General features: G+C 40.8%; 1 protein-coding gene across 1 annotated transcript; it reads right to left on the bottom strand.

Moving 5' to 3' along the window:
• Positions 1–2,961: 2,961 nt before the first annotated feature.
• On the bottom strand, positions 2,962–22,859 carry lrrc3b (leucine rich repeat containing 3B). The gene is made up of 2 exons (XM_047606042.1): positions 22,666–22,859; positions 2,962–8,830 (listed from the first exon to the last, which is right to left on the bottom strand). The coding sequence occupies exon 2, from the start codon at positions 8,682–8,684 to the stop codon at positions 7,905–7,907; it is 780 nt and encodes a 259-aa protein (XP_047461998.1). The 5' UTR covers positions 8,685–8,830; positions 22,666–22,859; the 3' UTR covers positions 2,962–7,904.
• Positions 22,860–27,542: the final 4,683 nt, after the last annotated feature.

Here is a 27,542-nt window from a genome sequence, read left to right as displayed (position 1 = left end):
CAACACTGGTAACATTTCCGTTAACAATGACTATCCCGCTACACTGGGGGTTTTAAAGATATTAACTGTGAATAGCGACATGTGAACAAGAATAGATGATGAGCAAGTTAACAACACGTCTTTACTGTTTGTTGTCTTTTAATAAAAAGCACAATAAAAAGCACTGGTACCAAAATGACTCCAAAGATTTCTTAGATATTTTTATGGAACCAACCAATTTTAAGTTTTTAATGCCCGTTTTACAACTCGTTTACTATTTTGTCTGTGGCTGTACTAAAATAAATTGCGCTTGAAGACCTAAGAGTGATTCTTAATGCAATATTTCATAATTGCATGGGGGGTCCGAAAACTTTATTTCACCACTGTGTCAGGTTAAATAAAGGTCTAGATCATTCCCAGCATTCAAACATGACTTCACCAGCAAAGGAGCAGTGAATACATCCTAAGATGAGAATCTCGACAGTAACGGCTCCACAGTGAGGCCAATGAAACTATTAATGTGACAAGTTTCATTCCTTTTCCATTTTTGTGAATTTCGAATTGTCTGACAGTGTAGTAGTGTTTGGTTGTGGCGTTGTGGTATCGGTTGTATAACAGATGGTAGAAATATCAGAACTGGCTTGATGCAGAAAGAATCTTCAGTATAAACAGTAATTTCAGTACTGCCAGAATGTGGACGACGGTGTTTGCACTGAATGGATGTGTAGATGCTCCAGTTCACAAAATGAACATCAACTATATGTCAGGTTCTCCAAAGAAGCCATCCTCCATTAGCCTGGCGATGGTGCTCGTTACGAAGGAAGAGGTTAGCCATCTCCTCCAACAGCACTGATGCCTCTCGGCAGGTATCTCAGTAGGGCTGTGAGAGGTGAAAACTCCTTTTCTGATGGGCAAACAGCAGGAGTGCATCACTCCTACAGTTCGCGTGGTTTACTAATTGTCATAGGGGTGCACTGGTGGTTAAAGCACCTCCAAGAAACAGGAAATGATGTAAGATGTTTACTTGGAAATTTGTCTGAATGAGCCAAATAATTAATTATCTTCATAAAGAGAATGCAAAATATTTATTTGGTTTGGGTTGTGGCCATTGATTGAGGGCTGGGACAGATGGAAAACAAGGGTAAAGACGTGGTTCATCCTCGACCAGAATCAAACTGGCAATGTTGTATTTTATTTGAGTTAACTGTTCAGTTCAGTTCACTGTTCTTCCATATTATGTTTTAACTCTGTTCTTTAACTCTGTCGTTTGTGTCCTCGCCCTTCTTACCCCTGGTCCAATAACCCCATTAACACATAGTGACGAATGAACAAAACAAAAAACAAAATGTTTCTTGTTGTCAGTTCAACTCCCGTTTAAGCTTGTTTCATAACAAAGGAGTTTGTGATGTAGGATGAAGCTTCGCCGCTGTTGCTACAGTTACATACTTGTACGGTTATAAAAAAAAAAGAAAGAAATGTTATATAAAAAAAAATAAATACCTCTGGTACCAGTGTCCTTGTGATTCTGCTGAAGCTCGAGTACAGACTGAAAAAAAAAAATTCTCAAAAGCCCAGTTCAGTTCACTGTTCACGGATCTGTAGAGATTAGCATCCAATGAAAAGGATGACATTGTCATTTAAAAGAGACGAGAGTCACTTTGAGTCCAGCTGAAAATGGCATGGATCTGCAGAATCAGATTGTGAACTTTTAACGCCATGGAAAGGCAGTAAAATGAAATACCGAACCACTGTTAAAAAAATGGCAGGAAATAGTGGCCCTTTGTTTTCACTTCAGACACCATCGTCTCCATTGAGACGTGACACTGATTGGCTTTGGATCCATTGCCTCATGCGTTATTCATAAAGTGGCATTTTGCATTCAGAGATCTCTGTCATATGCAAAGGGTAAGGACCGAACAGCAGCCTCATTCCTTAAATGAAAATGTTTGAAGTTACTTAATTGTAAACGGAGAGGCATAAATGGGTTGAACGACACACAGCCGCTCGGTGCGGGATTCGAACCAGGGCCACCTGCAGTGAGGACTATGCCTCAACATGGGTTCCTTCCTGAAGGTCTCCCTTGCGCATCCAAAACAGTTGTGACTCATCAGAGATGGCGCATGGGCCTTTGGGTCCTGTGGGTTGCTGTCATTTTATTGCAGGCGTTTTCACGCATATGCACATTCATGATTTATCTTTTGTGGCAACTTTCGTCATAACCTCAGCACCAAAAAGGAACTGCTGCCCGGGTGCTGTAAAAATAAGGTGTTATAATAATAATATCTTTATCATGTGAGATAACGATATGTTGGGGGGAAAAAAAATCACCTGCATCACTACAAAGTTGCTGGTTAGAGAATTATTAACGATGTATTAAATGAAGAGTCATTCAGAGTTAATAAACACAGAAATGAAACATTCCACCTAGCATGTACAAGTATTTTACTAAATTTACCAGGCAATTACAAGCTCCTACGAGGCAGAGGTTAACGGATCATTCAACACGGTTGCTCCCTCTGCTGACATGCGATGTTTCAGATTAAGTAGCAGTAGAAAATAATGTAGATGGATTGTGGGTTTACAGCTTGTTGGGAAAAAAAGCTGCAGAAGCTGGGTTTGTTTTAGTCGCACTTGCAGTAGTGCACTCTAAGTGCATTTGACAGCTATTTCTTTTATGTTTGTATAATTTGTGTATCTAACACTTGATTCTTAGTCCTTTGAGAGAAGCTGCTTTCACAATGGTCCTATACTGAATGCCACAGAATGTTATCACTGTCTTCATATTATCCGAGAGGGTTATTTATTATATTTACCATGCTCTTTTCTCAGGATGAAAATTACCTTTGATGAGCCATTCAACTGACTGACATGATACTAACTCACCAGTGATGTTAATACATGATGTGCTGCTCTAATACATCACTCAGTTACTGGCTAAAGCTGAGCATCTGTTAAATCAGTAAAGAAAGAAATGAAACCATCAACCAATGCATACCTCCTTTATTTCATTTTCTGTTATGTCATGCCATCGCAACACAGCCACGATAGTCAGTGCTAACGCTGTGTGAGTCGGTCTATCTATCGCACACTGCTCTGTCTGTGCACGGAGAACTGTGGTATGATACAGTATAATTCAGTTTATTAACAGCTCTTTACATCAACATGGTTGATTCGGGATCTTCTTTTTTTTTTCTTCTAACTTGCAAAATTCTAAACTGACAAATCCACTAAACAGTAAGAATCCTAAACTCGGGGTGTTCGGAACAGAGACCGGAGGTGGAAGAAGAAGATGTCACATAAAAAAATAAAATGATGAGAGAAGTATTCAGGCACTTAGAAATACTCTCGAGTCCTTGGCTACACTGTGCTTCAATACATTGTACATGCAACTGATAGACTATCCTGATCCGGTCATGAGGAGTATGAGGTTGCCTCTACAAGACAAGGCTAAGGGGTGTAGCACATTCAAGAACAACTAATTAAAGGGATTTCAAGTATTTCACAAAACATCAACGTTGCTATTTACATGTGATCCTAGTGTTCTCTACCTATTCTCATTGCATATCCCCTAAGATGTCATTTTAACAACCACTATTTTACAAATTCAAACCCGAAAGGAGAATTCACAAGATATGAGCAAGTCCCAGAATCCAGTGTGAGACCAAGGTTCAGGAGTTCTTTTGACTATTATCTAAAATAGGCATTTATGAAATCACATATATCTGTGTAAATCCAATTTCCTGAACCCGTACATGTCACTATTTTCTTTTCATTTGGCTTTCGGTGGCTTTTTCGAGTCCTACGTTTGACTGAGATTCCAGCGACTGTGATGAGAAAGCAAGCCATTCGAGAAAAGACAGCATCAATTTTCTTTCCAGTCATTGCTGGGTACATTACTGTACACAGTGTTATTAAAGGGAGATGATGCATGCACATTGGCAGTGTGACTTGAATGGGATTGCATGTGATGATTCGTCATGACGGAGATGATCATATTGATTGCCGTTCCCAAGTCTGTGGCGTCTGTCCTCCCCTTGAAAGGGACTGGTAAGAAAGCAATGAAATGAAGTAACAATTACCAGTAACAGCGTCGACACTGACGGATTTGAGCAACCACAAAACACCAACAACAAGAAGAGACATTAAGCCCTGTGCTTACTTCTGCTCAGTACAAATATACAAAGACTGACTCTGATTGACAACAGCCAGCTAAAGACAACAGGAATAGGCAAAGACTTTACAATCTGAGGGAAAAATGCACAGCACATCACGGCAACAGTCTGTCCACAAATGTTGTCCAGAGACAGAAAACTTTTTCCAGAATAGCATCTTCTTGTCAGCCTTTTCCGCATCAATTTTGCAGTACCTCACTCGTACTGCTCAGCCGTGGTGTATTTATTTAGGCTCATGTAGCCACACTTGATTGTTTTCAGAATATGGACCTGGTTTCAGGATGGGGTGTGTTTCATCCAGTACAGAGAGAAAAATACCTCTGCATTCAACTGGATGGTCCTACCACTGATCAGACCATTTAGTTGTAAACAATTTACACTCCGTGGTGCCCAGATGATCCATTAGAAAGCCTGACGAATCTATTTGATCATTGCTGGAGCACAGTCAGTTCCCAACGGAGCGACACCAACACAACTTTCTGCCACAAACATTTTGTCGCTGGGAGAAGTTGGGCTGGTTTCCGGGCTAGGGCAATTATGCTAAACCTGGCTTTACTCGCAATCTACACTATATATGTACAGTACAACTGTATGTGGTATGTGGTCATGATAAGTCATTGTAATTAGGCTGTTAGGAATCTTAGACATTATTAATCTGTAAATGATTGTGGTTATGGGTCAAGAGGAGGTTTAGAGATGCAAACTCCCACTTCCTGCATTAAACTCAGACTTCTGTCTTGCTACATTCATGTAAAGGGCTCAGTGCTTTCTACTTGCACTGCACTGGACATCAATCATGGGGTGCAAAATCGTCTAATATGGACTTCTCGGACAATCAACTGCCCCAAGAGACCAAAGACGGTCTCTGGTATCAGATTCTCAGTCTTTCTCTGGCTGTTTGCTGACTCCTGGTCAATGACTTTGACTTCTTCCCAGTCAATACTGTGACTGGATTTATTCTGGTGTTTACTCTGGTAAATGGGTCCCTCTGGATGTATCTGGTCGCCCTTGTTCATTTAGCTCTGTCTTTCCTGATCCATTTGATTTTGGGGTGAGCCAGTCCAGCCACCTGTTGTCTAAAGTAAGTAGAGGATAGTAGGTGCTGTCCTTTACCAAGCCAATACGGTAGCGTTCTGCTGCAGTGCATCAGATTTGCTTTAGAAACCAGCCGATACATAACATATCATTGCTTGCGGTTCACTGCAGAAAGTCTGTAATCATTATTTAAACTTTTGTCTTCTTTTAGGCCGAAGGTTACTTTCATAAAGACCAGCCAAAAGAAGACAAAGAACTTATTGTGTGCTCCAAATTCTGCAAAGAAGCTCTTGGCCAAATATGGAGCATACTTTGGGACAGGTCATTTTACTGACCCACAAGAACATATTTAGACTAGGTTTTACAAGAATGGAAGTGTTTTGTGCAATGTATTGTCCACTCAAAAGTGAAAATTGTCACTCCTACAGTCTAAGAAGAAGGGGGTGAAAAACCAGCAGTAACACGGGGACAAAGGTTGACATTTTTAGACCGTCTCTCCAGGAAGACACTTACAGCAACATTCACACACTTCACAACAATCATAGTGTTAGATGGGTAGGAAGGTCATCTTGTTTTGGAATGTAACAAATGGTCTGACACAACTGCAACCTGCAGCGTTTGGAGCGCCTGGAAACACATTTTCCTCAGTTGGCCTCTCTCTGTATGCAAAGCGTGTGCAGAACAGAGAATGTCAAAATGCTGACGAGGTCATGAACTGATGGCAGATCGTTATACACAGCATCCCACACAATTTCAAATTCCTGTAATATATAACCAAAATATTTCATTATTTTCTTTTGTAAATGGAGTGATTGTTAAATTATGCCGGAGTAAGGTCAAACACAGGCCGCCCTGCTTGTTGCTGGATTAGATTTATGGATATATTTCGAGTAATTACATAATGAAACCCGTTGTATGTGGTGCACGACATTTATCACGGCAAAACTTCATATTCAATTCATATAACGTGAAACTATTTCTGGGTTGCAAATATGACATTTTTGTAGATTGTCTGTGACACATTGCTTGCCAAGACAATGTTTCAGAGACCAAAACAGTTAATCACGATTGTACGGTAGCATGTGTTTGTGGAGGATGAGCTGTTCGGTAACGACTCAGTCTGGTAGGCAGCACATTGCAGAGGCCATGTCAGTTTCTGATTATATCACAATGTGTTTCTTGTTACAACAGGCTTTTATGATATAATAAGTCCTGTTACTATACACACAGATGTATACTTTTATCAATAAACCTTTGCTTTTATTACAGCGTTTCATAAATGTACCGTATGAATTGGTTGCATTTTAATGCAACACCTCAAAAATTATAAATATTTTTTAAATTCATAAAAATTTGGAAATGTTCTCCTTAAAATGTGTTGATAATATTAATGAATCCATAGATATATTCCTTATTAATACATTTCCTTGTATCAACGCAGTTTTTTTAGGCAGTTGTGATGTTAAGAGGACACAATAATGCCATTTATTTATGCTGACCAGTTTGTTGCGATTGGCTGTGTAACTGGAAATGCTCTTAACAAGTATGAATGAAGCAATGGCAGCTCATGGAAAGCATCCTAGTACTACAAATTTCTAGATATGAGAAAGTGAAGCGATCACTATAATAGCAAAAGCCTGGCATTACAAATGGATCATGTTTTAGAATCTATGAAAACAAAATGTTATCTTTTTGTGAGAGTGGTTGCAATAGGCAGCCATAGTTTTGGAACAAAAACTCCCGAGTCTGATTTCTTCATAAACAAAGGAATAACAGTGCTACCACCAACCAGCCACACCATTTCACACTAGCTATCAATTTCATTTTTGAATCACCGTTATGATTTATTGTTCTTTTAGCATGTTGTCCATACTTTACTTGTGGCAGATGTTGGCATGAACATCGTTATTGATTGATACTTACACAGGTTGGAGTGGATTACGACAAGGTACTTTCTCTGTTCGATACTTTTGTTTTTTTACTCCAAATTTTGAAGCAGTACATTCTTATTCTTGTCTTGTATTCTCCACCACCAGATGTAATAAGGTTTACGAAACTTTCGTATTCTGTTATTAAAACTGGTCCTAATAATGATATGTCTATTAATTAAGATTGAGAAATAAGACTACTTTATACCTCATGTCGGCATTAACCATATTCAAAGCAATATCACACACGAATGGTTTAAGCAGATCTCATTAGCACGGCATGGTTTCAGAAATGCTAATTATGTTGTAAATGCAGATCAAATTAAAACGTGTTTTGTGTGGTATGTGAAATGCAAGAGAAAAAAAAAGTTTTGTAAGATTTCTTAAAATTTCTATACCTTTGACTCATTGTGGGCTCTCTGAAAAGGAGTACTGGGTGATCTGACTTACAAATATAAATATTTCTTTTTTCAGATATTCCAAATTTTCGTCTAAAAAAACCATTACTGTGTCGTCATTTAAACCTGAGATTCAAATTTTCCATACTCAATAAGTTTTTTGTTTTTTTGTTCTTTTTTTGTAGAAAAATGTCGGTGTGGCCTCCCTTCTCATCTCAGATCATGACCAGACTTCGGTAGGGACATACAACAACATCTGCAAAATACAAAGAGTTTGATGCACACATCACCTAAAGGTTTAAAATAGTAAACACTATAAATGTGGGTCCTGTTACATAAACATTTTGGTGTTCGATAGGTTTGTCGCGGACACAGTCACGATGACACTGCTGTCAGACAACAGTGCTTATGTCGTCAGCCTCGTCAGGTTTCTTGGGTTTGCTGGGAAGAGATTTGAGGTACTCCAGGTGGCGTCGGGCGTCCTCTTGGTTCTGACGTACATAATACACCACGTACGAAATGACCATGGCGAACCAACCGAACATGGTCACCAACATAGCGTAGTCTGTGGTCCTTTTGGCCAGGTTACAGAGGTCAGTGTCCACCGCCATGAAGGGTCGTCCATCCTGATCAAGAAGCTCCGAGCTCCTGCAGAGGACCCTGGTGGCCGCCTCGTGGTTGTGGGCCATTCCACCGATGGCCTGCTGGAGGGCGCAGTCACAATGCCAGGGGTTATCGTCCACAATGACGCGGGCCTTCAGCCGAGCAAAGGCATCCTTGTGTACGTTAGTGATGCGGTTGTGGGAAAGGTCCAGTACCTGTAAAGTTGCCTCCAAGCCGCTGAACGCACCTTCCCCCAAAGTATCCACTGCGTTGTAAGAGAGGTTGAGCTCCCTCAGCCTGAGTCCATGGAAGGCTTGATCGGGCACAGTGCCTATCTGGTTGTGGTCCAGCCTCAGCAGGACGGTGTCGACCGGTAAGCTCGGGGGGATCTCTTTGAGACGGGACTGACTGCATGTAACGTTGAGGCCGTGGAGGTGGAGGTCGCGTTGGCAGATGCAGCCCTTTGGACACATGCTGGCCGAGGGGAAGCACAGGGCCATGAGGACAAGGCTCTGAAGGAGCAGGCACATGGGGATGGAGCGTGACAGCCACAAGTCCAGCAGAGTCATTCTGACCGGCCGCCAGCAGCATCCCGCCTGGGGCCGCAACACCAACACTGGTCCCTTACACACATCGCATAGTGGCAACTGGTCCTCACAATCCACCCAAAACTGATACTTGTGTGTGAACGGACGGTATCATGCTGTGTTGGGGCCTGGAATGAGAAGAAACAGAAAATCAGCGGTGGTGACATTTTATTAGTCTTTGTTATCATCACCATTAGGTGTCCTTCACAGGTACTTCTTGTTTTAATGCAATAAATACATGGATTCATCAGATTTATAATGGTGGCTTAAACTTTATCTTCTGCTTCATTTGAAGTCCATAGTGCATTTCAAGTCCTTAGGCTCAAGAAGCAAACAAACCAAACTTAAAAAGCTAAAAGGCAAACCAACACTTAAGGAGTTTGCACAGCATCTCTTTTTTTTGGTCCAAAATTGTTGCACATTTTAAACCTAATTATAGCTTTACATTGCGTGTTTGCACACCTTAAAGGCTTTCGCCTGCCATTTTCTCTCCTCTCACCATTGGGCGGACCCAGCATTTTATCTTTGTGCTTTCAAAAAGCGGGAACGCAAAATCATTATCTCAGCTTGACAGCTGCATTTTGTTCCACAGTGCAACCGCTTGCTAAACTGCAATAACAAAACGTGCACAAACGGCGTGCAAGGTTTCACGTCACATAAATCATTTTTAGCAAATGTCAGATAAAAAAAAAAAAAAGAGAGAAAACTACAAATAGATGTGCAAATGCATTACCGCAGACCTGATGGGGGGGAAGATAATTTATTAACAACATAATTTGATGAAACATTTCAGGTCGCATGTCCTGCTTGCTTGCAAAAGGGAAATGCCATGTCAACTGCAAAGTCAAAATATGATGTTTTTTAAAATGCCGTTAAATAACGGGACACGTGTATCACGTTGAATGATTTGTTTAAACCTCCCAAATATCTTGAATGGAGCTTCTGCAATCACACACACAATACTGCCTGCCACATTTTACTGCACATCTTAATTATAGCCTGAAAGCAGTTGTTAAAACGCGAAGGTTTGTGTGAATGTGGCCTTTAGTAGTGTATCTTTTAAAATTGTGAACTCCACAGTGACATGCCTCTCTGTACCGGTCAGCTTCTGAGATGAATACGTTGCCACTCTGTAATTAATAGCTATTTTTAGCCACTCCAGCAGCGTAGCTTTATGGATGCTGTAAGTTATTCAGCCCTTATTTCAATCTTTTTTTTTTTTTTCACCAGAAGGAAACATCCTCAAACTGATTCAAGAAAGAGTGCGTGTTGACAATTCCCACTCAATATCCACCAGGATGCATTGTGACACAGACACATAAGAGGGGGGCATGCGTTCGTGTAATATTGCTTTCGCGTGCAATTTTAACTCGCCTTACGCTTTTTATTTCAACACCCGTATCACAGCCTCTTTGGTGTCTTATTTTAGAGGCTTTGCCTGTGTTTGATTTCACAAAGAACAGACAGTTTTTTTTTCTTTTTTTCAGATGAGATACGTCGGAGCGTTGATCTCCAACCAGCTGCAGTTACACGAGACATGGTTCAGCGAAAGAAACGGTTTCTTTCTTAGGGAGTAAATTATAAACTCCAAGAAAAGCAGCAAGAGTCAATATTGGACAGGTGGAAATAAACACGGGATTTGTGTTTAAGCAGTGTTTTTTCTATTTCCCCACACCAACTGCATGGTATGAAAGAGTGATGAGATAAAATACACGTACATTCATAAAACAAGAACCTCAAGCAGATTATCCCCAGTTTTCTGTTTCTACAATATACACGAAGTCTTGGAAACATTGAAAACACGCAATGAAACGAAAAGTCAAGTCTCTGGTTGAAGACAGTTTTGGGGAAAATGTGGCCATTTTAGCAACGCACAAATTGCAAATGTTTCTCTGGCAGCGGGGTGTCAGTTCAGCTTTAGTTCATGTAGACACAAGCTCATGAGTGGCTCAAAGTTGACTGGGAGTTGTCTGTCAAAATGAGGAGAAAAGACATAAACATGAAGGTGCAGAAGGTAATAATGAGGTGGTGAACAAAGCAAAGACCTGTGCGCGCTACTGCAGTCAGCTGCTTTGTAGAAAGTCTCGTGGATGAGAAGAAAAGCATTCCTATCCTCGTAAACCCTTGTGACTGCACGGTAGCACTCTGGAGGATGTAGGAGGGCTTGTTTACTCGTCAACAATCAGGAGGAGCCTCCGTGAGCAGAACCTCGCAGAAGCTGTAGTTTGCTTTTGAACATATCCAAAAGGTTCTATGGGCTGGTGAAACAAAAGTGTCTTTCTCTTCCAAAATGATGGAAATACGAGCACGGAGAAAAATAAACACAGGTGCCACCTTATCCCACCATCTCTGGCTATTGTTTGGGCATGGATGGCCGTCAAATACTGAAACACGGCAACACGATGCAGACGACGGTATAAATAAACCTTGTCCAGTGCTCAGATTCAGACAAATTTGTTGGACCACGTTTAATCTTTCGGCACTTCAGTCCTAAACTAACGACCAAATCAACACAAGATCTTTTCAGGGTAAAGAGGTAGATGGTTCTGAGCTGAGTGGGTTGCTCTCCAATCTCAGTCCACTCCACACAGAGGGTACACAGAGACGCCCACAGCAAGGCAGGCCTGATATGAAGGCTGAAGTGAAGGTCAGTGAGAACATCAGCAGGAAGCCACTTCATGTAGCCACTGACTACGAAGGATCTCACCCTGGTGATTAAACCACAGGATTCTGGAGGATTTTGTCCGTCCACTTACTTTTGATTCCCAAATGTGGGCACCAACGCAGTTACTGATCTAAATCTAGTCACAGTCTAGCTGTCAGAGTATTGCAGAGAAATCTAAAATCCATCTCACTTACGTACTGCACACTGGTCACCCCAATTTTCATCAGCTGGATGACACCAGAAATGTATTTCAACAAACGCGACAATTAACAGTTTCTCCTGTTGCAGGCTATTAAACTAACCGATGCCGAGTGTGCTTGCTGCTTTTCTTTCTACTGTTATATGACAAGACGGAGCCTGAAACCCCCAGAGAGCACTAAAATCTCCCTTTTAACAGGATGACACCTTCAGCAGAACCCTGCTCATGTGGAGGGGCCCCATCTACTTGATGGGATGCCGGAGAATAACAAGAAGACACATGAATCTGTCATGCAGCATCGAAATGTGATACAAACAAGAGTAGAAGGTAAACTGTAGGTGATGAAGAGAGTCAGACAATGAATAAAAACAAGCAAGATTACGAAGTGCGTTTCCATTATAGTTCTTGTCAAAATAAAGGCGTTATTTCTGAAATGTCGATAAGTACAGGTGGTCTTTGTGAAAGGTGTTTTGCGAATGAGCCGTAACTCTCGTAAAGTCTCGTCTCATGATATCCCATAATTCTTCACTATGAGGAAGATGGACTGGTCACATGAACCCCTGCGTCATCTACGGTGACGAGGAAATGCGGAAAAAAGGTGTTTCCATTGCTCTTTTGCGAAACACTCTAAATAAATGTCATTTATTTATTTGAATGAAAGGAAATATGACAGGTTAACAAAGACGACTTGTCTCACCTCAGACATATCTTTGTGCCATAATGCCTATTGTTGGCCTTCCTATCATCATTATCCTGTTTGTCTTTTTCTGTACTGGCATTATTATAATACAGTTTCCCTCTGTAGAGCATCTTGAGACAAGTTGCAGTTGTCATTGAGGCTATATAAACAAGACTGAAGTGAACTATATAAAGTGACAAATACTTATTTTCATCTTTTCTTTCTGCTGTTGCATAGTTTTCCTCAGGAAAATTACTATAAAAATAACAGCCTGATTTATAAAGTGGAATTTTTTTTTAAATTGAAAGGCGTGAACAGATTTTTCTGAGGAACATTTGAGGAAAAATGAAAAGATACACAGCACTAATACACCCAGACAGCTGCTGTCTTCGTCCATCACACGCCAAGACACAGACGGACTCTGAAAAGGCTCTTTCAGAGGCGTTTCCGATTCATCTGCCGGCACAAAGGTGGCAATAATGTCTAACAGCAGTCTATGAGGAGGAGAGGAGGCGAGGGATCATCTGTTTTCCACAGCACAGTGACGACCATTGGCAGCCACCAGGCCCACATCAAGCTGTTTATCCAGCTGCCACGAGTAAAACCTGTTGTATGGAAACAGGCTTCATGCGGAATCCATTAAAACCTCCACGGCGCTTACAGCAGGCCTGATCCACTGACACACACCCTGATTATTACACTTCATTAAAACCCCCCTCATAAATTACCTCCACGTGCTCGGTGATCAGGAAGAGTCCGGCACGATAACAGCCGTGTGTGGTTTCACAGGGAGTGAACAGAATGGCCTCAAGGTGGTGGAACAGCAAAGTCAGGATTACATCAGCTATTCATCCTCTCTGGACCATAACTGTCTCACTGAACAGTTTTTGAGTTGTTTCACTCTGGATCAAGGTGATGGACTGATTGGCGCTGGCATCATTACAGCTGCACAGGCAGCGTGACTAAAAAATATTGTGCTGTCAAATAGTGTTTGACGCTTTTAGCTTGAAGGGCATTTCAGATGACACGAATAGGTTGCTGGGTGAAGTCTTATTTCTGTGGGTTTAACCGACAGCCTTGTTCCGGAATACGGTCTCAAATGGCTCACGGCTCGTTTTGAGACCTTTGTTATTTCAATCCCAGTCTGCTCCTGTGCTATATATTTCTAAACATGGTGTATGGTGAACTATCCTTATTTTTGTCAACGAACGCCACCCACAAAAACGGATCGTGCTAGGCACTGTGAACCACTGCATCTTATTTCTCTATGCCACTGAGCACCAGTGTTAAAAAAACATTAGGGCCTGCACTGTTGCACTGGGCGACACGTTCCTTCATTATAATGAACACACACGGTAGTTTGTTTTGACTAAGGACTACACAGACTGTCCTGCCGCCAGAAAACACTCACCAGAGGAGCAAATGTGTATTAATCCACTGCTGAAATGGTCCCCAGCAAACACGCCATTTCCATCTGTTTGATTAACATTTGTTGACAACTACAGAGCACAGCTGTTTTATGATCCATTTTCATTAAGCACTATGATAATAATAGCACTAAAGTATCTACTTGTTTATCTGACAGAGAAACCCCAGTTCTAATACTCATTTAGTTAAATTTGTTATGGGTGTGAGCAAAACTAAAACATACTTGTCTGGGGTCTGTATGGTACACTGGTATTGGTATTTTGTGGATAAATTGTAGTATGCGAGCACCACAGATTAAAATTAGACTAGAAACTCCTTTGTTAGTGAGTTTGCTGACTCTAAATTAGAATGCAGTGTTGTCATTTTGTATTTTTAGTAAGCAAAGTGTGTATTTTGCCTTCAATGAACGCAGGCAACACCAGTCAGAGAGGGTTCGTGTCAAGGAGGTAAGTAAGTATGAGTGTGCACCACGAGTCACGACAATCTTTGGGTAACCTAGGCAACAAGGTGTAGCTTGTGGAAGGATCGGGGAAACCAGAGATTGTGTTTTATTGACCTCGTGTTCTATACATTTCCTCAGTACATAAATATATGCTGTGTTATACTGCCATCTTAAGAGACCGGTTTTAAAATCACCATTGTTTTTTCATTGTTTCCATCATGTCGGCTTAATAATGATTTTAGTAGATATCTGCAAAATGAAGTTGGGTTTGGTTTGAGACATTCAAGAACCTTAAATATTTTTTTAAATATTATATGGTAAATCTTTTTACATCCATTTTTGATGATGATCCAATATCTGTAATGTTTTCACACAAACCTGGGAACAATCCAGAAATTTGAGGATGTAGAAATATTTCATATTGTGCACTGAAGCAGTGGGTGATGTTGGTCTACTCATCAACAACTACTTGGACACTAATGAGTGCATACAGTCACATACTTTACTCCACAGTCAACTGACTTCAAGCCTATTGAGAATTTCTGACCATACCATACGTACGGTATGTACATAAAAATATTAATCACCCTGCTGTGGAACTGAGAGTTTGCAGCTAGAGAAACTTCAAAACTCACTAACAGAGACAGCATGACTGTCCGCAACCCTTGTTACCTCTGTTCTATTAGTTTCATGTTAGACAAAAATACTGAACTATTCCAGATGTGAGTGTGTTCCTTCTTAATGTGAGAGGGGGCTGTTTCATTTCCATGAGGGACATAACCTTCTGAACTACAGTCTCTTCCCATCTCATCAACACACATACGGACTTCGGCTATATTTAAAATCAATCCATGATTCAGTATCTGAATGAGTCACGACTGTTTCGGAGGCACAATAGAGAACTACACAATATTAGGAAGGTGGTCATAATATTATGCTGGATCGGTGTATACAGATTTGTCTGATACATGGACCTTTATGAAAGGCAGTAAGAAACTGGGGCTCTTCATTTCATTTTCTAGTTCAGAATAACAGAATGTGAAACTGAGGTATCTCCTGCGTCAGGGTTGATGGTCTGGATCAGGGGTCGGCAACCCCCGGCTCCAGAGCCGCATGCGGCTCTTTCGTCTCTCTGCTGCGTCTCTGACGAGTGGTGCGGAGCAAGGATGTTGATCAAAGTCGACTTTTTCACGCTAACTGCTTCGACAACTATTCACTCAATAGTGAACGACGGAGAGCTACACAACAACTGAATGATATTGAATACCACACCACACTCGTGGTTGTAACATCAACCAAAAACAATGAACTCCCGCAGTGCATTGCAGCACACATACTCCTTGCTATCAAGTATTTAATTCAAATGTATTTTATTTTAGTTCGTTAAGTTTTTTAAATATAATTCTAAATTTGAATTTGTGGTGATCTTGTAACATTAAAATAAAATGTGTTTAATTTTTTGCCGCTCAAAATATACATCACAACTGCCGATGTGTGACACCCGCCAGTAGGTCCAGCCTGCTATTTATTTAACTTTTCCACCGGAGGTAAGCCAACCATGGATAAATCCCTGTTCGATGCATAAATAAAAATGTGTTGTTCTTTCATTTCATAAATGCAACACACTACAGTTTTTTAATACGTGGCATAGAGTTAAAAAAAACGATACATGCAGTGTTACGTTCAACCTGCTTTTTTTGAAAAAATGTATTTGTATGCATAAATAAAACTTTGTTTTCTCTGTAGCATTTGTTTCATTTCATAAATGCAACACACTATAGTTTTTTATACATAGGCCCAGCATAGAGGTAAAAATGATATATGCTGTGTTATCTTCATTTTAGATGTTTTTTAGGTGTTTTGTGGCTCCCAGTGTTTTCTTTTCTGTGGGAAATGGGTTGAAATGGCTCTTTGAGTGTTGAAGGTTGCCGACCCCTGGTCTAGAGAAACTTCTGCTCGGTAGTTTGGTATTTTATTTGCAGTATTTCATGGACTCTTATCCTGGGTTATGAAACCCCTCCCTATTATTCACCGATTATGTATCCACTTAGGTGCCTAATGATTCAAGACTGGCATAGGAAAAGAATTACAGTAATTGCCCCATTCACAGACAAAGAACAATTGGCCTCATGCCTGAACCTGCAATTAAATCTGCAAGAGTTTGTACACACGCTTTAATAACGCCTGTGGCATTTGTCAATAATCACAAACTTTCCATTGGGGTTTAGGCAAATTAAAAACTTTAAAGTGACCCCAACCACTCCCAGAGCAGGACGCACAAAAGCCAGTTTGGATCATTAATTGGTGATAACTGTGATAAAATATGCTGTCACCAATATCTTGCTTTAGGACCAAGTTTGAGATGGATCGCTTTAATAGTCCAGGCAAAAAATAAATCTGAAATAAGGCGGAAATAAGGTTTTAAGTTGTTTCTTTTAATCATATATTTATGATTAAAAATGGGCTCCAAACAAAAACGGGGCTGTGGATATAATAGAATCTGGGTACTTTGCTTAATGTGGAATCAAATGCAGCAATGAGTTTAATGAAATTCTCTTCCCCTTGCTCCCAGGATGTTTCCTGGCTGTGGTAGGTCAACTGTAATATCAGACTGAACCCTGGACACAGTTAGAATCAGGGCTTTTTTTGACTTCCGTTTATTGTTAAGTGCTTGACTAAAAAGCAGTGTCATGGACAGATATATAAGATTCCTTTGTTAATTCTTAAGTTAAGCAGGTAAAAGGACTTTTGCTGATTCCAAGTTTGACCTGCCCAACAAATGACATTTTTTATTTGTATTCAAACAATTCAAATCTACTTATGTAACTGGCTAATATGATGACAATCTGTAACTAAGATGTTATTTATTAATCTGACCTTAGAGTATAATATCCACTTGCAAAGACTACAGCAAAGTACTTTTGTTTATTTAACCTAACATCACAGGCGTTCTGCACGCCCACCATCCACCTCAACCACCTCCTTTCTGCCCACTCTGAAGCTGTTTATACATGTGGCACGTCATTCATTCAAAATGCTGCGTCTGAACATATTTTAGCCGGCAATTACGTTTATCATCGCTTCATTTTGGGGAAAGATAGAAAGGGAAAACAGTAAAACGGGATCATTTCTGTGAGGTATGGTTGAGCTTGGTAACACTGTCAGTTCCTCAACATCCTCTGATTCATAGTTACTGCTAAATCTTGTCATCTCCTCTCCATTTCCTCCAACTCTGCTAAGCAAATCCACTTTCATTTACCATATTAGTTATAGTGTCATGTAGTTTCTTCTTTTGCTTTCCTGTGTTTTATTTTTTTTTAATCTGACCTTCTTCTGCATGCCTTTGGATTTTGCATTTCATCTGTTCCCCTCTCTTATCGTCAGTTACAGCCCTCTGTCTGCCAGCTGACTTCCCTGTTTGCCTAACACCAAGCTGTCCAACCCATAATCAAGTCTCCGCTTCCAGCCATCAATGACATCCACAGCAAAAGTTGTGTGCAATGAGCACGCAGCATTGTAAAGAACGCTTCCCACCCAGCACAAAAACTGTTTGTCCTCCTGCCCTCAGGTAGGCGCTACAGGTGCCGGCAGTCTAAAACCAGCAAACAGCTTTTTTTCCCCACAGCTGTCTCATTACTAAATCTAATCTCCACTACGCTACTGAACCCCTTCACAGTCAGTCCTCCTACTACCCTTGCACTACTTACACTTAGGAACTCATCCTGATTTTATTTAACTCTATCCACATGTATATCTGTACATATGTAGCTACATACTCTGTACTCTTACAGCTTCTGCACTTTTGGTTGGGTGCTGCGAACTGCATTCCGTTGCCTTGTTTAACATGTACAATGACAATGAAGTTAAACCTAATCTAATACCTTCTAATGCCAGCATCAACTTCAATAAAGGCAAGCTGTTAGAACTTTATACCTGTCTCTCTGAGTCCTCTATTTGTGATCTGTGACACGTTTGTCACAGAGTGTCTTTCAAACCTTAACCCCATGAAATGTACCACGGGGGCAAAAGGCAGTCGTGAAAACTAAAGATGACAGAAGCAGAAATGTGAAAAAATTTACGAAAAAAACTGTGAGAAGGTTGAAACTTCTACGGCAAAGTTGTGAAACTGACTGGATTGTCAGCATGAAATGAATTGAAATTGACTGAAAACACGGTTTCAGACTATTTGATTTAATACGAAGCACAGCAGAGTCTGTTTCACCTGCCTTTTGATAATAATATTGACATAGGCGCTCTCTTCCCTTCTCCTCCCATAAATGACCTGTAAATCGTTCAATCTGTTCCAATCTTGTATAGAATACAGGGTAACACTTAAGAATGACACTCTTCAACCAAATACTTGGTTGAAGTATATATTAAATATATAGATATGATCAGTTTATGTAAACACTATATACAAGCTGAATACATGTATAGCATGACCCTATGTATTTCACCACTGGGTAACAGTTGACTAGCATAGCTCTAAGGAGGCCAAATTGAGGAAAATAGGGCTGTTACCACCTTCCTCAAAATTGCCTGCAATCAGAATGTTTGTGCTTTTCCAGAGAAGGGAGGAGCTTTGCAATCAACGTATCATTCGCCTGCTGGTGAAAAGCACTTACTGTCTCTCTGCTTGCCACTGATTTTATTTTTTTTCCCCCCCCAGCAGGATGAATTACAAAGCAAGGCTGGTCTGAGACACGGCAATCACACGGCAAAGCTTCGCTGTTATTATAGGCCACATTGTGAAAGGTCAGATCATCCTGTCTGTGAGTGAAGGATTACATGCCAACGGTTTAAAATATCAGGAGATATGTCACTCCACTGCTGCAAACAGACTGTGCAAACAGGCTGTCTTGTATCAGTTCAAGGAACCACACATACTTCAATATTATGGCAGCTGTTAAGGTCAAACAACCAGAGGGGTTCCCTAGATTTATTAGAATTATATTCTTAGTGATCGACCCATAGTTTGCTAATGGTGGAATTAGTTCTTTACAAAAGGTTTTCTTTTATATAATGACATAAATTACTACCTGTGCCATGAAAAATGTCTCACGTAGTGACAACCCTGCATGAAAATATTACCAATCTGACATTCTCAGGTTCTTTATAGTCTTTGAGCATACTGTTTTAGGCTCCGTTCAGATCTTGCGTTCCCGTTAAGTTTAAAGTATGTGTGAACACACAGTGGGTGGGTCACATTAAAGGGGTGCTGTTGTATGAAGGCAGTTACATATTCTGCAAAATGAGGTAATTTTGTTCTTGTTTGGAGGTTCTCACAGAATTATTTTGGTCAGAAATTGGAAGTGGGTGTGGTTAATACAAAAATGCTATTGGCTAATCTGTGAGCTCCCAGACGCTAATATTCGCAGTGTAACCGCTAAACCCTCCCGGGCAGAGATCATCATACTGTGTGTGCGTGCATGCTGAATGAACGTCGTGATCCGATGGACACAGTTGTCAAAACGACTGGCCGACATCCAGGAAAAAAAAAAGGGAGGGGGCCCTCATCCTCCATCTCCCGCAAGCTTAGCGTCTGTGACGTACGCTGCAGTGGGGAGGCCCTATGAGGACTTCCCCAGAGTTCAGCACTTGAGTTTCTCGTGTATGTATAAATGACCTGGCCAGAACGAGCTTTCTTCTTTCTTCTTCTTGCACACCTCGAAAAAACAAGGACAAATTTCTCGCAAAATATGTAACAAGCTAAAAAATGAGGCAAGAGGAAAACAAAGCATAATAAGGGCTTTTTTGTAAAAAAAAAAGAAAAAAAAAGTAGTGATTACTAATGTGATCGTATATTAGCGTGACATGTAAGGAGCTGTGTGGAGCTGAGTTTCTTACTTTTATGGCTTCAAACAGCGCAGCGGTGAAATTACAGTGCATATGGTAATTTTCAGGGCTGTTATAATCTGAGCTGTGTGCAGGTTTCTAAAATTACGAACATCAGGGTAACTCAACGTGTGCTCTTTCTGTGAGTGAGAGAAAATTCATATTCTACCAAAATATGTCTCATTCCCTCCAGGTCATGATGCACACAGCAAACAGCTGTGGTCCTGATACAGTGGCGGTGTTTATTTACACACGGAGTGCAAAACGGTTATTGCCTCTCAAGTGCTGGCTGGGGATGAATGTAGAGATATTTTAACACAGTGAAATAGTTGAACATTAGGCAGCTATGGGCAAATCAATAGTTTGTGTTGAGACAGATTTCCACCTGGGCTTTCCAATGTCAGATCAGTCAGGTTTGATACAACAACTCGATTATCGATCAAAAGTGGTAACAGTATTTTCCATCTTTTTTTTTTTTTTTGAAATATTATAATTTATAAAGAAACATTTTTTTTCATGCAAAAGAAGGATATACTTATTCAGAAGTATCATTTCACCACCATCACAACTTATCTATGCTTGCAGTATTTTTCAGTTCACCAGAAGCCTGTGACACAGTAAGAAACAGTATATATCTTATATTAAATATAGGATGCATTTCGGTACAATTTAAAATCAGTGCCTCAAGTTGGAGTATGTGCATGCTTAATAGATTTATTGAGTTTAGTTACAACACTTTGACTTGTCAGGAAACGGTCCACAATATAGACTGCACATAATTCAACCCCGGTCAGCCACGTCAACGAGGAGCCCAACACATCAAATAAACGCGAAATCTGTCCCTGATGTACATCACATTCCCTGAGAACAGAACCACCTCAACACAGACTACATCTCAAAGACTCCATTACGGCGAAGTCTCTCTGTTGATTCAAATCCACAAACATCGAGTCAATGAATCAATAAATAACTAAGGGAATAGACCGAGCAGTTACGGCAACATCGTGTTCCCCACCAAACAAACTACTGGAATTCAATACTTAGCCCTGTAAATATAATAACAACAACAAAAAATTACGCTTTCCAGCTTGGAAAATTGACAACTGAACAATTAACTGAACTAATGAAATATGACACTGAATACATCATTACGAATAAACACTATTCATTCACATTAATAGGGGAAATTGGAGCAATTCTTCTCACCTTCAATCCCTTAATCTAACCCATTCTGAACTGTAGACGTTCCCGGCGTGTTGGCAGATAGAGCCACAGAAACCAATTCATCTTTTGTCTGCCTACAGAAAAGCCATTATTCTCAAACTCATTGTTTGTGAGACAAACCGAGGCATCCGAAGATATGACCTTGGAATGAGAACTTGCAATGGGTGCTATTACCACTCTGGCATTCTGTAATTAGTAACTTGATTATTTTATTAGTTGAAAATAACCCAGAAGCAGAAAATAATCCAGAGCAGGTTAGATGCAGTAATTTAAGTCCAGTGCCAGATTCCCCAGACATGTTTTACTGGGCTTATTCCTCCATAGAAATAAATCTCTATGTGCATGTGTAGATGGCACTCTAAATACAAATGAGACTGGACTCCATAGCTGTTGTGGGGTTTACCTCATCCGCCAGGACTCATGGTCGCCGCCTTGTGAGTGTGATAATGTAAAAACCGGGTGTGAATAAAAACATCACCTTCTGGCCGGGGTGCTCCTGCAGTCTCAAGGGATACACGGAGAAAGCCCCGAGGATCCAGCTGTTGCCTCACCTCTGCCATATCCCAACTATTCAACTGCTGCACTCAAAGCTGTGCTATCCTATGACAGAGTCTGCAAACACGGCTTTTCGCTTCTGTGACCCGAGCAAACAGAAAGCAGGTGACATAACAATAAGCTATCAGCACTGGCAGCCCAATACACCCAACGCCGTCTGAAAAATTTGGCCGCGATGAAATGGAGAGGACGTCACACAAAACCACCATTTGACAATTTGGTCATTTAACATAACCGCTGTTGCTGGCAAACACCGGCTAAGCTCGTTACTAATTAAGACGCAGGGTTTTAATATACAGAGGGAATATAACAATTCGGCACAAAACAAGCACAAACAGCGGCGGCTGAATTAATAATATTTTAACTTTCGTGACTGGTTCGTATTGGTCGCTACCGCCCTAGGAGGAGCGTTTTGCAATGAAAAGATGGCAAGGAATTGCGGATGAAGCCAGAATAAAGTTGAAATTATGCAAAAGAAAAATACCTTTTTACGAGTTATGAGTGCGCCGAATTAATGTACGTCTTCTCAGCTCTCGGGTGGCTTACTGACCTAGGTTGACTGCGCTGTGGTAGTTGAATTATAACCAAATAAACATGAAACTCTATTTTTTAAAATGGCGTCTGGAACGACGTCCCTGTGAAAACATCACGCATCAGCCTACCTGAGCTGGCGACACCGAATCAAAGCTCCGCGCTGACTAATTGTGAGAAGAGATTGAAATAATAAGAAATACTAAACAAATAAATAAATAAAACGCCGAGCAAAAGCAGATATTCAGAATTACCAGCAAAAGATAATTAACACTAGAAAATGAAATGCATCTGAAAACAGTTCTTCCATGCAAACATTCCTGAAACCAGCGACCACCAGGACAGACGACTCAAACATAACACAGCGAGACAGACCGAAGCAACAGGCGGCACTAGTCCGCTCACCTGCAGACAGCCAGCCGCTGCTGGGGTGGAAGCCTCACCACATGAAGCCGACCAGAGAGGCTGAGGGAGCAGCCTGCCTGCTGTCGTATCCGCTCACCGAGGCACAAGTCGCAGTGTGAATTCGCATCTTGTACCTTTCAGTATAAAACACTGCACAGGAGAGTGAATGGAGAGAAAGGGAGGGGTTCCATGAGCGAAGCCGTCGCGCCGTAAAGACAAGCACCACTTCCGGTGTCAGGCTTCAGCATAAAGCGGTTTTCGTAACAGGTGAAACGTTGGTGCTGATTAACTGTTCATAACTTTTATCCCCTTTTATGTTGGGAGTCTTTGTCAGTATTTTTTTAGTCAAAATTATACAGTAAAATGACTTGAAGTACTGTAGAGCAGGGGTGTCAAACATACGGCCCGGGGCCCAAAACCAGCCCGCCAAAGGGTCCAATCTGGCCCGTTTGATGAATTTGCAGAAATTACACTGAAGATATCAACAATTGAGTTTGCACCTTGCACTTTTTAAGAAATGTATGATTGTTCATTACATTTACTTGTACTTCTTTACACTAAAGTAAAGGGAAACATTTGGAGTTGTCTTTATTTACAAGTTAATAAGCTATTGTGTTACTGGTCCGGCCCCCTTGAGATCAAGTTGGGCGGAGTGTGGCCCCTGAACTAAAATGGGTTTGACACCCTTGCTGTAGAGTAATTCTCAGGGGTAATGTGAATAGTATTAAGTAGATAATTAATTTCGTAATCAGAATCCACCAAATAAACAGTTTTTATTGACATTATTTTTGACATTTGTACTATTATTGAAGTACAAATGTAGACAGGCAGGAAAGATTTAACGGCTGGCAAGACTGGATTTCTGCGAACAACAACTCACGCTACCTAAGTCCTTTTGCCCTCTCTTTTAGAAATCAAGTCCCAGTCAGTCATCAGTAATCACTAATGATGTCAAGCATTTTTTTTGTGTACTTGACATAGGCCTATTCCTTTTTTTTTTTGTCTGGCCCAATCAAGTTGGTAGTATTGAGTGTTGATCCACTACTACCACTTGGCGAGACATACACGTTCAAGATTCATTGATTCATTCATTCAAAGATTTTTGTTGTGAATTCTCTATTTTTTCAGGAATTTGTTGACGTCACAAGCACCAGTTCTAAATATGACCACTTTGTTCATCTGGGAGGAACATTAACCACATTATATGATACATGTCTTGGACCTCCCCCCTCCCAAAACCTCGGTTTAACAGGATATAATATGTAAATTAAATGTTTAAATCTCTTGGATACAATTTCATACCTGATATCTGCCTTATTTTTAACAGCAGACTCACCTGGTTTCCTGCTTGTTGCTAACTTCAGCAACTTGATGCAGCTGTAGTATTCACTATGTAAAGAGCAGATAGAATGAATGGAAGATCAATGGTAATATCGGCTGGGGGATATAGGGTGGGGTTGAGCAAGGGTTATTACTGGAGAGCCCTACATCTTATATGACACATGATGTAGGTTAAATTAGACAGTTATTATCTATCTCTGTATTTCTACAGTAAAATTACCCTCTCTATTGTGGAGAAAGAAAAATCTGAAAATCTGAGATTAGTTCCTGTAGCAGAACAATGTTCTTGAAGTCATGAAGTTATATGCTGATGAAATTTATCTGACCTTTCAGCTAGTCACAGCTAGTCACTGAGCCATGTCAGACATGTTACTGCCAGTCCAGGCCACGGCTCTCTGCCTGCAGCCAGTCATCGCATAGTCAGATCTCACCACATACGATATTTTTCATCTCCAGGGGTGGATTTGGGAATCCCTACGTTGTGTCCCCTTGTCCATTTCCTCTCCCATACAATCCCCTCTTCTCCAGACCAGACCTTTCTGTGGGTAAGTTCTTGATCGACATGCTCAGTGTGCATGGGACACAGTTATTCTCTCCTATATAAATGTCATAATTCTCCAGTTCCACTAACAACTTTATAACCACATTGTTTAATCACTTAGTTTTTCTAAATATCATGCATTACCTAGATCCTGTACTCCTGTTTGTATCATTATTGCATCATGTTTATATGCTGCATGTACACTTTATCCGAATACCTGTATCAATTAACTGCTCCCTCCTGTTGATATATCCCCAAGCCACAACGATCAGCCGTAACATTAAAACCACTGACAGGAGAAGCAAATAACATTCACCATCTTGTGACAATTCAGTGTTCTGCTGGGAGACTTTTGGACCTGGCGTACACGTAGATGTTACTTATATATGTACCCTCCACCTAGACCAGACCAGACACCCCCACCCCATAGCAATGACACTCTTTAATGGCAACAGCCATCCCCAGCTGGATGCAGCCTGACACAGACACACAAAAACAGTTTAGGAACAGCTCAAAAAATATGAAAAACTGCACAAGATCTCCAAATCCCAAATTAATCAAGCGTCTGTGGGATGATCCACAGAGGACCCTCCCCTCAATTTATAGGACCTAAAGGCCCCCACTAACAATATTCTGTTGCCAGACCGACTCATTCTCTGATGAGTCACAACTACTTTGGGTCAGGGTTAGGCACAAGCACTATACACACTAGACAATATTAGAAAGGTGGTCATAATGTTATGGCATCCGTGTATGCATACCTGTACTGTAGTGACAAGCACTTAATTTAAGTACATGTACTTAGTCGAACACAAAGAATTCTCAAGAAAATAATCCAGTATTTTCATGAATAATGGTGTGCTTTTTTCATTAATTGTCATTTGTCCAAATATTGTAGGCAACGTTCAACACCATGCTCGTCAATCAGCGGCAAGTCAGTCATCAGTTAGAAGCTTCAGCTCACCAATTTGTGTCACGCTGCTTTTTCCATCAGGAGTGAAAATGGCCCAGTGGTGACTGGTTGCGCCTTCCCTCCCACTATTTATGCTCTCTTCCCGTGACAGGCGAGTGGCATCAGGTGCACTCAGTCCCCTGCTGCAGCATGGGGAAAGGGCAGCACCTGAAGGTACACAGGAGAGAAGAGAAAACACACACACAAGAAACATGTTGTAACACTCGCAATGTGAATATTTGTGATAACGGCGATCAGTCTGACAATTCTGAAGAAAAGCTGCAAGGGTTTAATGCCTTTAATTAGCACTTTGTCAACTGGCTAGGGGGCCTCCGGGACACACTCAGCCGCCCCTGGCTGCCTTAAGCTGGCACAATGAAATGATATATTTCCATATATTTTTTTACACTCTTTTTCACCGTTTGAGGAATAATTGTAGCACATTAAGTGACATCATCTTTTTGGCTGTTCTGCTGCAGGAGTTTAGTGGCGCCCAGGGGGGTAATCTCAAAAAGGCAACTCTTACTGTTGCCGCAACAGCGGATGGAAACGAGTGTTAGCTCACATTTTCTTTTTACGATATTCTCGAAATTCATCCAGAATGATCACTATTCACCATCATTTGGTTGGGAATCAAGCTTCTTCTTGTTTTCCAGTAAATTCCTGAGATGACAAACAACACTTGATGATGCTTGATCTTCCTTTAGATTCCTTGGAACTCTGTTGTCACGAGAACGTCAGGTGAGCTGCTTGTTTATTACATTGAGTACATCTCCAGGAGCTTCATTAGCACAAGATGAGTCATTATCCCAAAGTGGAAAGGGCCAACATCGGCTTCCCCTTCACTCCCAGCGTTCATTCAGAGTGTGTCCGCAGAGGAATTCCATTTCATTTATCGGGAAAATTGTGGTGACGTGTTCCTTCTTTGGGTAAGTGGTCTGTCTTCATATAGCTTGGAGATAATTACATGCTGTAAATGGAGCCAGAGGAAAGCAAAGCTTAATAAATGCTTGGAAAGCTTTTATCAGCTCAATAGACAGCTCATTATGCCATTCACCTGGCATGAAATATAAATAATGCTTCCTGTTCAAATGCCTGAGTCGTGTTTTCAATATCTTTCTAATACAATTTGTAGCCGTGCAATTTTACAAATGCAATGCAGACAGAAGCTTAACAAAACAGAAGGCAAGGTTAGGAATTAAACACGTGCATTTTTATCCCCAGAGAAGTAATACCAGTCACTCATAAATCATTCATGAATCATTACTGTATTGAGTTTGGACGATACAATGGGCGCTCACAGTTTCTTTGAACACCAACATTTGAACCATCAGATAACATTTCGTCGAACTGCGTGGAAAGGTTGTCCACTCCAAAGCAGAGAGTTGGCAGAGTCTCAGTGGTTGATAAAAGCAAAGGGATGGAGGAGTCTTTGACGGTGGAGGCCCGATGGAAGAATTACTTGAACCCGCCACACGTAGCAAACTGTTTATAAAATATACTATGTAATATTTTCTTCAGAAAGAAATTGCCAGCTTCAGCCAGTCCAAATACTATCTCTATCTATTAACCCATTAGTTAGCCTGTTGGTCCATTCATCATCAAACTGCTGATATTACCCCACCACAATGACTTGCCATGACATTTACTGTGGATATTTATCGTCCCTGATTTGGCGAGTCCCCGACCTTCTGGTGACCACAGGGCAAAATTTCATTGTTGTGGATAATCACTGTCTCTACAGAATTAACCCTAATATTATGGTGACCTGTTGCCCTGTTGGATTGAGCCAACAAAAACAAAAATGATAAAATGTTCAAAATATCCAGTAATCAAAATGTAATGAGAGAATTTTCCTACCCACTTAAGTACTCTGCAGAGAAACCTCAGGAGAACCCTGCCATGAGGCAAGATGTTAGCTCTGCTCTGCAGTAAAGCAATTTCACAAGCAAATGGATATCTGCCCATTAAAGTTGCTAATGCTCCTGCAAAGATACATTATTTTTGTTGACGCGGATTGGCCATCTCTCCATTAGCTGTGTC

The sequence above is a fragment of the Mugil cephalus genome, chromosome 14 (assembly GCF_022458985.1).
Source record: "Mugil cephalus isolate CIBA_MC_2020 chromosome 14, CIBA_Mcephalus_1.1, whole genome shotgun sequence".
Lineage (NCBI taxonomy): Eukaryota > Metazoa > Chordata > Actinopteri > Mugiliformes > Mugilidae > Mugil > Mugil cephalus.
The sequence above is the reverse complement of the archived record's forward strand: the minus strand, read 5'-3'. Positions and strand labels throughout refer to the sequence as shown.